The sequence below is a fragment of the Dipodomys ordii genome, unplaced genomic scaffold (assembly GCF_000151885.1).
Source record: "Dipodomys ordii isolate 6190 unplaced genomic scaffold, Dord_2.0 Scaffold171, whole genome shotgun sequence".
Classification (NCBI taxonomy): domain Eukaryota; kingdom Metazoa; phylum Chordata; class Mammalia; order Rodentia; family Heteromyidae; genus Dipodomys; species Dipodomys ordii.
The window spans coordinates 2,122,743-2,134,808 of NW_012267387.1; the positions used below are offsets into that span (position 1 = coordinate 2,122,743).

The 12,066-nt window shown below is 39.2% G+C and overlaps 1 protein-coding gene across 1 annotated transcript in view; it reads left to right on the forward strand.

The window, feature by feature from the left end:
- Nucleotides 1–11,732, forward strand: part of LOC105998734 (vomeronasal type-2 receptor 116-like) — a 25,181-nt gene extending 13,449 nt beyond the window's left edge. Inside the window, 5 exon segments of the mRNA XM_013033525.1 lie at nucleotides 4,055–4,343; nucleotides 5,630–6,436; nucleotides 7,904–8,131; nucleotides 9,766–9,889; nucleotides 10,810–11,732. Coding sequence (XP_012888979.1) covers nucleotides 4,055–4,343; nucleotides 5,630–6,436; nucleotides 7,904–8,131; nucleotides 9,766–9,889; nucleotides 10,810–11,732 — 2,371 coding nt within the window.
- Nucleotides 11,733–12,066: the final 334 nt, after the last annotated feature.

The window sequence follows — 12,066 nt, forward strand, 5'->3', positions numbered from 1 at the left end:
TGTGTCTCCTTGCCTTGGCTTTCCCTCTCTTGTCTAACTCTCTGTCCTGTGATGGCACACTTGGTGTGATTCTCTGGCTTAGGACTGTTCACTGGAACTCTAAAACTGCTTTCTATGCGAGAGCTTCTTCAGATTCCAGCTTCTCCTCCGCCATCTTCCCGGAACCTTCTTGTAAAGTTCATTTTCGACATAACAATTTGTACATCTCATTGTTGCAATGGGTCCACTTGTATCCCCATTTAAATGATTTGTTTTTCCCCTTCCCCTTCACAAATTATACCGACATGAAATACAGTGAAAGCAGGGGTTATACTTTGGGGGAGGGATGTACAAAGCAACAAAGAAATAATCTTATAAATGTGTTAGAAACAATCACATGAAAGAAAAAAAATTGAATACATATCTTAGGGTTCATTTCCTTAACATCACCTTATCTGACCTTCTCTGTTTGACTCCATTCTGGTTCTTATTGGTAGAACTTACTGCAATTCCATTCCCAATTATGTTAGCAGATCATTTCTGATTACTGCCATTATGTAACTTGTTTTCCGGGATTACTGAAGCTTTTTCCACTCTTTCTCTTCTTTTAGAGACTTCTGTGTTTACTGAGCTCAAGAGCAGTATGTTTTGAATCTTGGATTATTAGTTGTGTCTGTTATAGATATTGTGGCACTTAGGGAGGGGCTTAAAATAGATGACAGCAAGCTATTCTGGAATGATGACACTTAGTAGTGATGATGAGGAAAGAAAAAGAGAAAACATGCATATAAGCAATAAAGGGCTATGATCACAGTCCATAAGTCAATGTACAACATACTATAATGAAATTTTTCACGTAAATTTTTAATGAAACCTTTTCATTTTTAAGATATTAAGGAAACACAAAATCTGCAACTGCATTTTTCCCTCCCATCATTTGTAATATTTGATATCCAATTTTACATTTTTCTATAGTAATTACTAGATATAGTTATAATAATTTTTCCCTCTTTATATTAATTTTATGGTTTGGGTAGCACAATTACAATGTTAGAACATTCTTAGGTTATATGTACACTCACACTTGCCAATAAGTTTCATACATTTCTGTACATTTTTCTTGTTCATTAATGGTTCTGTGTTTTGTACTTAACATCTACTTTGGTATTCCTTGGTGTTCACTTAACCGTGATTATCTGAGAACGTATTTATCCTTGCTTCACTTCCAAGTGTTCTTAGTGGATTATGTATGTGTGTGTATATATATATATATATATATATATATATGTATATATATATATGTATATATACATACATATATATATACACACACACACACATATATATAATCTTCATTAAAATCTATTATGCCCTCTTGGCTTCCATGGATTCTACTGAGGAGCCAATTGTTACCAAAACAGAATACCTATCTGTTATAGGTTCTGTTTATCTTCTATTATATAGAGCATGTTCTATATATTTCACCTGTTAGAACTTGATCATAAGACAGTTTGCTGTAGATGTCACGGTCAAAAATTTGATTAACCATTCATCTTTAGACATCTTACATGTCTATCCTCGCCTACATTAGGATTTTAAATGGTCATTACTTATTAGAACAAGCATTTAAGTTTTGGGGCATTCTCAACCATTTATTGAATCTACAAAACACTAATATTTTATGTTTTAAAAATACTGTTGTCAAATTTTGACAACATGTTTCCACGTCTTCATTCTTGCTTTAGTATACTCCTCCCTTAATTTGGTGTGCAGTTTTTATTCTCAAATCAATTAGTGATTGGTTATGGTTTCCTTGAACTCCCATTACTTCTGTTGGGTTCCATTCAACATTTCCTTTGTGGTCTCCCTGACTTCTTTCAGCTCTCCCTTTATGGATTCCATGAATGCGTCTATTGATCTTTGTCTATTCTCACCCCACTCTCGCAATTCCTGTATCACTCTTTGATTAGCTTCCTCACGTTCACGCAATTACTGTCTCTCTCTTTGACTGTTCTCAGCTTGCTCATGTAATCACTAACTTTCTCTTTGAGTGTTCTCAACCTGCTCAGGCAATTCCTGTATCTTTGAGTAGCTTCCTCACACTCATGAGATGCCAGTATTAATCTTTAGTTTGCCTCATCTCACTCCCTATCTCGCTCACAATGAGTCCTATTGAGGGAGAGGCAGCTTGTGGCTCTGTTTACCCATTGAAGAAAGTCTCTCCTTTGTGGGGAAGAGCTTGCTTTGCCTGGGCGGGTTGCCTTTTCCCTGTGTGGAGCTGAGCCTGGCAGGTCAGGTCAGGTTCCTGTGACCTGCTAAATGACTTTTGTTTTCTTCCAAGGCCTGAGTTGGAGCTAGCTCCTCAGCTTGGCCTTTGTCAATATCAAAGATGGAGATCTCTGAGTGGCTGGGGAGGGGTGCCCTTCCATCCTCTGCTCTCTAAGAAGGAGTGAGGATGTCAGGGTTTTACTCACTGTGGCATCTTGGTTTCTGGGTCATCTCTGATCTGCAGTCTGCAGAATGAAGATATCTGCTCCTTGTCAGTCCTTGCTGGTGTTGAATAGAATCTGCTTGCCTGCCATGTCTGGCCCCTTTGCCCTGGACTCTCTCTGTAGGTACATTGGGTATGGCCACCACTGCAGCCACTGCTTCTGTCACAGCCAGGGCTACCAGAAAGTGCTCAAATCTGTCTCCTTGCTTGTATTTTCTCTCTCTGGTCAAACTCTCTGTACTGTGATGGCACACTTAGTGTGATTCTCTATCCTAGGACTGTTCACTGGAACATTAAACTGTTTTCTATGCGAAAGCTTGTTTAGCCTCCAGCTTCTCCTCCACCATTTTAAAACATTTTTTTTATAAAATTAAAAAATTAGGTAGAAAAATGAGTCATTTGATTTTTGGGGGGGGGTGGGTGGGGAGGGATGATCTTGTATCTCCTCTGTGTCTGTAACCTGTCTCTTGGTGGAGTCTCTGCTTTGCTTGTGGTGTTAGAATTTCCTTTGGCTTGATTATTTTCTTAAGTCACTTTGAGCAGGAAAAATGCTCTGTCTTTGTGATCCTTCTTCCAGGCTAGTTCAGTAGGAGTGTGATCTGCTTTGAGTATCACAAAAAAGCTTGCAGTTGCTGTAGTGAGGCTTGGTTCTGGTTAGGGTTGAGTTCTATCAGCAATCAGTAGCTTTTCCCTGAGGGACTAGCTCCTGAGACACTCACAGAGCCCTCACCGAGCCATTCTCCAGATTTATGTTTACTGAGTTTCAATTGTTTATCTTTTACCCCTCATGCTGTCTCAGCTGCAGTGGGGAGGGACAGCCTCTGGCTCTGTTTACCCAGTGAAGAAAGTCACTTCTCTGGGGCAGACATGCCTCTGCCTGGGAAGGGCAACTTTCTCCTAGGTAGAGCTGAGCCTAGCAGGTCAGGCCAGGTTCCTGTGACCTGCTGAATGGCTCCTATTGTTTTCTTCCAAGGCCTGAGTTGGAGCTAGCAGCTTAACTGGGCCTTTGTCATTATCAAAGATGGAGTTCTTATCCACTGGTGGGGGAGGGACTATCTTCCCACTGCTGCTCCATGAGAAGGAGTGCGGATGTCTTGGGTGTACTCATGCTAGCCTCTTGGTTCCTGTGCCATCATTGGTCTGCGATCAGCAGGATGAAGATTTCTGCTCCTTGTCAGTTTTTTCTGGTGATGAGTAGAATCTACTTACACACCGCATCTGGCAACTTTGTCCTGGGCTTTCTCTGTTGATATGGTGGCGCTGGCAGCAGCCGCTGCCGCCATGGACACCAGCAAGTGCTCAGATCTGTCTCCCTGACCTAACTACCTGAATTTTTCCTCTCTGGCGAAACTCCCTGTACTGTGATGGCACACTTAGTGTGCTTCTCGTCTAGGACTGTTCACTGGAACCCTAAAATTGCTTTCATGTGAGAGCTTGTTTAGCCTCCAAGTTCTCTTCTGCCATCTTCCTCCAGACCCTGGGAGTCATATTTTAACATATTCACTGGCAGAGATTCAAGAATTCAGTCCATCAAAGTCATAAGTTTTCTAATATTCCTCATAAATCTCTATGCTTATTATGCAGGTTGATCTTCAAGAACTATCAGTTTGTTTTGGCATTGGCTTTCGCTATTGAGGAGATCAACAAAAACCCTAATCTTTTACATAACTTGACTCTTGGATTTGATATCTATGATTTTTTCTTTGGAGCTTGGGCAGTATTTAAGAATCCCTTCATTTGGCTTTTTGGGGAGGATAAGAGTCCAAACTACTCCTGCATGAGAGACAGCAAATCTATAGCAGTACTTACAGGACCATCAGGAATAACATCAGCCCAGATTGGTCCACTGCTGCAACTTTACAGGATTCTACAGGTGAGTGTGAGGAGTGTAGGGATATTAAGTAATGTCTAATTTGGTACTATTTCAGGTGTTAGAAGAGAATGATAGGAAAAGACTGTATTTTTTTTGGTCAGTTGTAGGCCTTGAACTCTAGGCCTGGGTGTTGTCCCTGAGCTCTTTAGCTTAAGGTTAGCACTCTACCACCTGAGCCACGGTGCCACTTCTGGCTTTTTCTGCTTATGTGGTGCTGAGTAATCAAACCCAGGGCTTCATGCACGTGAGGCAATCACTCTACCACTGAGCCCCCTTCCCAGACCCAAGACTGGATTTTTGAACCTATCAAATTTTGTGATGTCAAAGAGTAAGTATTCTGGCTGGGAAGGTGGCTCAGTGGTAGAGGAGCACTTGCCTTGCATGCACGAGGCCCTGGTTTCGATTCCCCAGCACTGCATAAGCAAAAAGAAAAAAGCCGGAATTAGCGCTGTGGCTTAAGGGGAAGAGTGCTATCCTTGAGCTGAAGAGCTGAGGGACAGTGCCCAGGCCCAGAGTTCAGGCCCCACGACTGGACCCCCCCCCCAAAAAAAACAAAAAGAGTAAGTATTCAAAGATAGTCAGATATCTGTTATTTGCATTGTTTGGAAAAGAGGATAGAAAAGTTAGAGCAGACAAAGGGATTATTTGGAGTTTTGGGTCCTATCAATAATTTTCTTTAAAAAATCCAGAAATGTAAAGTGACTTTAAAGTGTGAAGATAATCTTACTAATGAAATTTTATCACCAATAACTAGCAAAAACCGAGTGAATGTGTAGTACAAGTACCAGAGTGATATCCTTGAGGAGCCAAGCCAAGAAATTGCATGAAGGCTTGAGTTCATGTCCATACACATGAACACACTTGTGTGCGTGCACACACAGTATGATTTTGAATTGTCAGTCAGTATCAGGAAGAAAAAGGGGCCATGAGTCCTCTCACATGTGAAAGTTGGAGCTAAAGTATCAACATGAAATGTGAAATATGGGACACATACATAACCATTTATATGTATACATGTTCAATCTGACAACGAACAGTAGATAATATTCAATGTACATATGTGAAAATGGAATTAGAAACATCAGGAAATAGGGTGAGGTTGATATAGATGGAAGGAGTTGATGGATATAGTGACAAATTCAAAAACTATTATAAATGTATTTTTTTTCCAAAAATGAAACCTAACATCTATCTACTTCAACTGGTTGCTTAATATATATCAAGACTGAGATTGTGACAGGTGGAATCTTGCCACTCATGGAGCATGCAATTTTCTTTCCTTTTAGTTTACCTTTGGGCCTTTTGATCATGCCCTGAATGACAATAACAAGTTTCCTGCTCTTTATCAGACGGCCACAAAGGACACATCAATTGCCACTGCCATGGTTTCCTTACTGCTTCACTTCAGCTGGAACTGGGTGGGACTGTTGACCTCACAAGATGAGAATGATTTGTGGATTTTTCCTGAGCTGAAAGAAGAGATGGCCAAGAACACAGTTTGTGTAGCTTTTGAGCATGTGATTCCAAACCATTCCTTGTCACATGTATTGAGACTCACAGCAGTTTATAACCAGATTAATAAATCTTCCACAAATGTACTCATTATATATGGTGATAATGAATCCCTACTGGATTTAATGATGTGTGTTGAACGATTTTTAGTAACAGGCAAAGTGTGTATCATGAATTCACAGTGGCATTTAACCATGAAAAGGAAATATTTCATGCTAGGCTCATTCCATGTACCTTTCATTTTTTCATACCACCATGCACAAAGTATTGGATTCACAGATTTTATAAGGGCAGTTAACCCTTCCAAATACCCAGAAGACTTTTACCTTGCTAGGTTGTGGTTTCTGTCTTTTAATTGCTCAACTCCTGACTCTGACTGTGTGACATGGGAGAACTGTCCACATGATGCCTCCTTGGAATGGTTGCCTGGACACACTTTTGACATGGCTATGTCTGAAGAGAGTTACAATATCTACAATGCTGTGTATGCTGTGGCCCAGGCCCTCCACGAGATACTTCTTCATCAAACAGAAGTGACATTAATGGGAGATGGGAAAGGGACGGTACCTTCCCTTGCACAGGTAATGCTTCTGTGTTGGATTTCACATACCATGGGCAAAGTTACTTTCTAATAGTGTTTTTCACAGGATGAAATTAAGTATTTAAAACTTCTTTTTAAATCCAAGAGAAACTATATTTAAAGGTATGTGAAGTACACTAGAACTGTGTTCATGTTCTTTCAAAGAAACATAGGCCTAAGATAAAAATATAATTAAGAAAAAAACAACAAAAAAACAAGTCAGAGTAAAGCAGGAACTGTTTCATGCTTTTTCCAATTCTTTCTGTTATGAATGATTTCTTAACATGCTCATGGCTAACATTCTCAATATTACAAATCAAGCTTTTCCCTCCAAATACCTAAAACCTGTGGAATATATACAGACTTCATAAATGATCCTGATTAACTCCACTTTAGATATGACCAATTTGGAAAACTTAACATCTCTGAACATTCATAACATTATGGTTGTGGCAACTGTAGTTAGGCAACTTAAAAGAAACATATTTAGGTGGATATAGTTCAGCTTGAAAAATGAGCCTTGGGAATCTACACATTATGACCTGGTTTCCCTAGACTTTCTTTATTTTCACTTGTTAGGTTTCTTCCCATAGACATTTTTTGTTCAGATTTTTAAATCGTTATTGTAAAAGTGCTGTACAGAGGAGTGTTAGTTACATATATCAGGTAATAAATACATTTTTTGGTGAGTTTTAATCACTGTTTTAGCTATTTTTATTTCTTTAAAATTTTTTTGTAAAGATACTGTAGAGAGGGGTTACAGTTACATGAGTAAGGTAATGAGTACATTTCCTTTGGAGCACTGTTACCCCCTCCTTCGTTTTTCCTCTACCATCGCTTCCCTGCCCACCTCCCCAACTCCTCCCTCCTTACCCAAGTTTAAAGTTCATTTTCCACAATGTCTTGTACATCTCATTGTTACAATGGGTCAACATGTTGAATACAATTCTTTTTGATCAGTGTCACCTATTTCCTTGTTTTCTCCCAGTTTTCCCTTCTGTCAACCTTCTTTCACAAGGTGCATAGTTTTTTCAACGTAGTGTCTAGTGAATATCTGCATGTATCTACTAGCCATTCTTACCTCCTCTTCTGAGAAGTCTCTCTTTATGTCTTCAGCTCATTTATTAACTGTGTTTTACTTTGTTGAGTGTTTGTTTTTTGGGGGAGTGAATTTTGTGAGCTCTAAGCATATTTTAGGTATAAGGCCCCTGTCTCATGCATAGCTAGTAAAGATCTCCCATTCTGTGGACTTTCTATTTGTCTTCATAGCTATGTCCTTTGCCATGTAGAAACTTTTCAGTTTGATACGATCCCATTTGTCCACACTTTCTTTTTGTTCCACTGGTTTGATGTCTGTTGATCTTGAATTATAAAGTAAGGATTAAAGATAATGAGGGGCTTTACTTCACTCAGGTTTTCTCTCTTAGTTCTTAGATTCACTTCAACATAAGATTTGTATCTTTTGTAGCTGCATGTTTTTCTGAAGAAAACCCTATTTAAGACTCTTGCTGGAGAAAAAGTAATTATGGATGATAAAAGAAAATCAGAGCTAGAGTATGACATTGTAAACATTTGGAATTTTCCAGAAGGTCTTGAACTTAACGTGAAAGTAGGGAAGTTTTCTCCATATGCTCCACATGGTCATCAGCTTTCATTGTCAGAAGATATGATAGAGTGGACCTTAGGAAGTACAGAGGTGGGTCATATCTAATTGTCATGATTTGAACTACACAGAAATAATCAAAATAAAACTCTTTTTATACTTGTTGTAATCTCTAATGGCCCAGCATTATGTATTTAATTATTTTTAAATTGAAAGAAATGATGCCATTTATTGACTTTTAGATGGGAAAGGCACAAAGGAATGTAACAGTTTGCTCATAAATGTTCATTTATTTCTTATAATAAAGATAAATGACAGTCATAGCAGTTTTCTATCCCTGGGACAAAATACTTAAGGAATCAATTCATAAGACTGAAATGTTTATTTTGATCATCTCTGTAGTTTTTTCATCAATGCTTAGTTGACCTGTTACTTAGGCATCTATGGTGAGAGGAATCATTGAAGAAGCCTGTGTGAGAAGAAGATCCTTATATCATGGAAAGTGGAAAACAGAGAGGTAGATAGGACGGGCCTTCTTTTGTTTTATGATTTGAGTTATCTTTTTTTTAAATTAATTAATTTATTTTTTATTTGTGAACATACTGTACAGAGGGGTTACAATTACATGGGCAGGATAATGTGTACATTTCTTACCAAGCATTGCAGCCTCCTCCTTTGGTTTACCCTTCACATCCCTTCCCAGCCTTCCCCCTCCCCCCAATCCCAATCCTTCCTCCTCCCCCCGCCTCCCCCCCCCCCCCCCCCCCCGCACCGATGTTGTAAAGCTCATTTTGGACATGACAACTTGTACTTCTCATTGTTGCAACAGGTACACCTGTATCCTTAAACAACTGGTTTTTCCCCATCTCCTCCACAAGTTATACTGACATCAAATATAGTGAAAGCAGGGGTTATACTGTGGGGGAAGGACATACAAAGCAACAAAGAGATAATCTTATAAATGCGTTAGAAACACATGCATGAAAGGAAAAAAACATTAAAAATACATATCTAAGGGTTCATTTTCCTGACATCACATTATCTGACCTTTTCCGCTTGACTCATACATAAACTAGATATTGCAAATAAGGGAAACCATGGGACCTATGTTTCTTTGGGCCTGGCTTACTTCACTTAATATAATTTTTTCCAAGTTTTTCCATTTCCTAACAAATGGGGCAATGTCCTTCTTTCTGATGGAGGCATAGAATTCCATTGTGTATATATACCACATTTTCTTGATCCATTCATTTACTGAGGGGCATCTGGGTTGGTTCCATATCTTAGCTATGGTAAATAATGCTGCAATAAACATAGTTGTGCTGGTAGCTTTAGTGTGGTCTTGAGGACGGGCCTTCTTTACAGCATACTTTTAAAGCTTCAAGGAGGATTCTTCCTCCTTACTCTTCACCATATCACTGATGAGTAAGAGTAATGAATTCAAAGAAATTCCATAGAGCTACGCACTAGGACTTACTTTCTCACCATTTATCGCTAGCTTTTAAAGGTACTACACTTCTCATAGTTCAATAGACTAGAGATCAAGACTATAGAACATTATCTTTTGGTGATCACATGATGTGGAATCTATAACAGCATTCAATTAACTGACTGGACTTAAATGTATAGAAATACTATGCCTAATATTTTGATTCTTTAAAACAATGGACTTTTTGGAGTGTTAGGTAAAACTCTAAACAGTTACTGACATTTATGTTTTTTCTTAGACTCCTTACTCTGTGTGCAGTGAGAGCTGTGGTTCTGGATTCAGGAAATCCTCTCAAGAGGGAAAGGCTGCCTGTTGCTTTGACTGCACCCCCTGCTCAGAGAACGAGATTGCTAATGGGACAGGTAAATTCATGACTTAGGAAGAAAATCATACTTTCTCCTAGTGTCCCCCAATCCATGCAAGTCCAGGTAAAAGTGCATATTAGGATTGCAGAGTCAAAGTCTTTCTTCCTTCAATTAGTAATTTAATTGTGATAATGGATGGTACTGCTCCTTTAGAAAACACAAATCATGGGTTTTGAATTACATATAGTATTGTTTTCTAGTCTGTTGAGTGGATGATTATTCAACTACTCAGTAATGTAAATTTAACTTCTATCATATTAAGTGCCAAGCTTTTTCAAGGACAAGGTCTCCATCTTCTTCAAAATTACCTTTAAAAAATTGCCCATCTATTTGATAGTGCCCAGAACTAGTCCTCCAACAGAGCAAGTGCTCTGGGTTGGATTTGGTGTGAAGCAGACATAAGTGGTGCACACAGCTTGACTTTAGAGCTTAAAAGGGCTCTGTTTCCCACTGTTTTACAGGTTACTAGGAGAGACAAATAGAACTGCAAGGAAGGGCTACCAAGGTCCTATTTATTGCACAGAAACATACATCAGAGTTCCAGCTTTATTAACCAAAATTTTGAATGGGGGCTTGGAATTATATACATAAGGCTGGAAATTATTATGGCAGCATTATTATTGTGCTGAAAATTGTTGCTAGGATATTAGAAATGGCAAGACATAAATGTGTGATAGTCACTGTGGGTAAAAAGGTTCAATGAGACTGAAAAGAAAGAGAATGTGGGAATGATAAATACATAATATGATAACATGATAAATACATAAAAATAATACTGAACATGTTTGGTAATACTTGGTATTATTTAGTTTTATGATAGTAAGTACTGACATTTTAGAATTATCTCTACATAGGGATTTTGTAATTTCCTTTTAAGAACTGAAAAGGGACTAATGGTTATTTGGCTTCTTCACCAGACATGGAGCAGTGTGTGAAATGTCCAGAGCACCAGTATGCCAACACAGAGAGAAATCAATGCCTCCTAAGAGTTTCAAGTTTCTTGTCTTATGGAGAACCCTTGGGGATGGCTCTGACCTGCATGGCTCTTTGTTTAGCTACACTCACAGCAGTTGTTTTTGGGGTCTTTGTGAAACATCAGAACACCCCCATTGTCAAGGCCAATAATCAGGCTCTCAGCTACATCCTGCTCATCTCCCTCATTTTCTGTTTCCTGTGTTCCTTGCTCTTTATTGGCCATCCCAACATGGTCACCTGCATTCTGCAGGAGACCACATTTGGAGTTGCATTCACTGTAGCAGTTTCCACTGTCTTAGCCAAAACTGTGACTGTGGTTCTGGCTTTCAAAGTCACTTCTCCAGAGAGAAGGATGAGATGGCTGCTCGTATCAGGAGCTCCTAACTTCATTATTCCCATCTGTACCCTGATCCAGGTGACTCTCTGTGTACTCTGACTGGGGACTTCTCCTCCCTTCATTGACACAGATATACAATCAGAACATGGCCATGTCCTCATCCTGTGTAATAAGGGCTCCCTCACTGCTTTCTACTGTGTCCTGGGATACCTGGTTTTCCTTGCTCTGGCCAGTTTCACTGTGGCTTTCTTGGCCAGGAACCTGCCTGACACCTTTAATGAAGCCAAGTTTCTGACCTTCAGCATGCTGGTGTTCTGCAGTGTGTGGCTCACCTTCCTGCCCGTCTACCACAGTGCCAAGGGAAAGGTCATGGTGGCTGTGGAGGTCTTCTCCATCTTGGCCTCCAGTGTGGGGCTCCTGGGCTGCATCTTTGCTCCCAAGTGCTACATCATCTTGTTAAGGCCAGAGAGAAATTTTCTGCATGGCTTTAGGGACAAAAAATATATTGGGAGAAATAAGCCCTCTTAAGATGAAACTTATATACCTGATCAAATACACATAAGAACGCTAGATTAAATCTAAGTTCCTTTTCCCATTAGATATTAACTTCTATTGTGGGAATCACTTCAATGAATAAGTGAATCTTAACTCATTTCTCTAGTAATGATATAGACACAAATTATAGCCAGAGCCAGGTAAATTTCAATTTTATTATGTATGATCCTCCGCATTTAATCCCATCATTTCTGCTAGTGCATTTCCAATGTTGACCTGTTTTCGAATTTTGCTTTCTTAACCATTTGTCTAGCTATTTTTGTGCCAGTCATAGGACTTTAACTTAAAGTCTGGGTACTTGTTCACA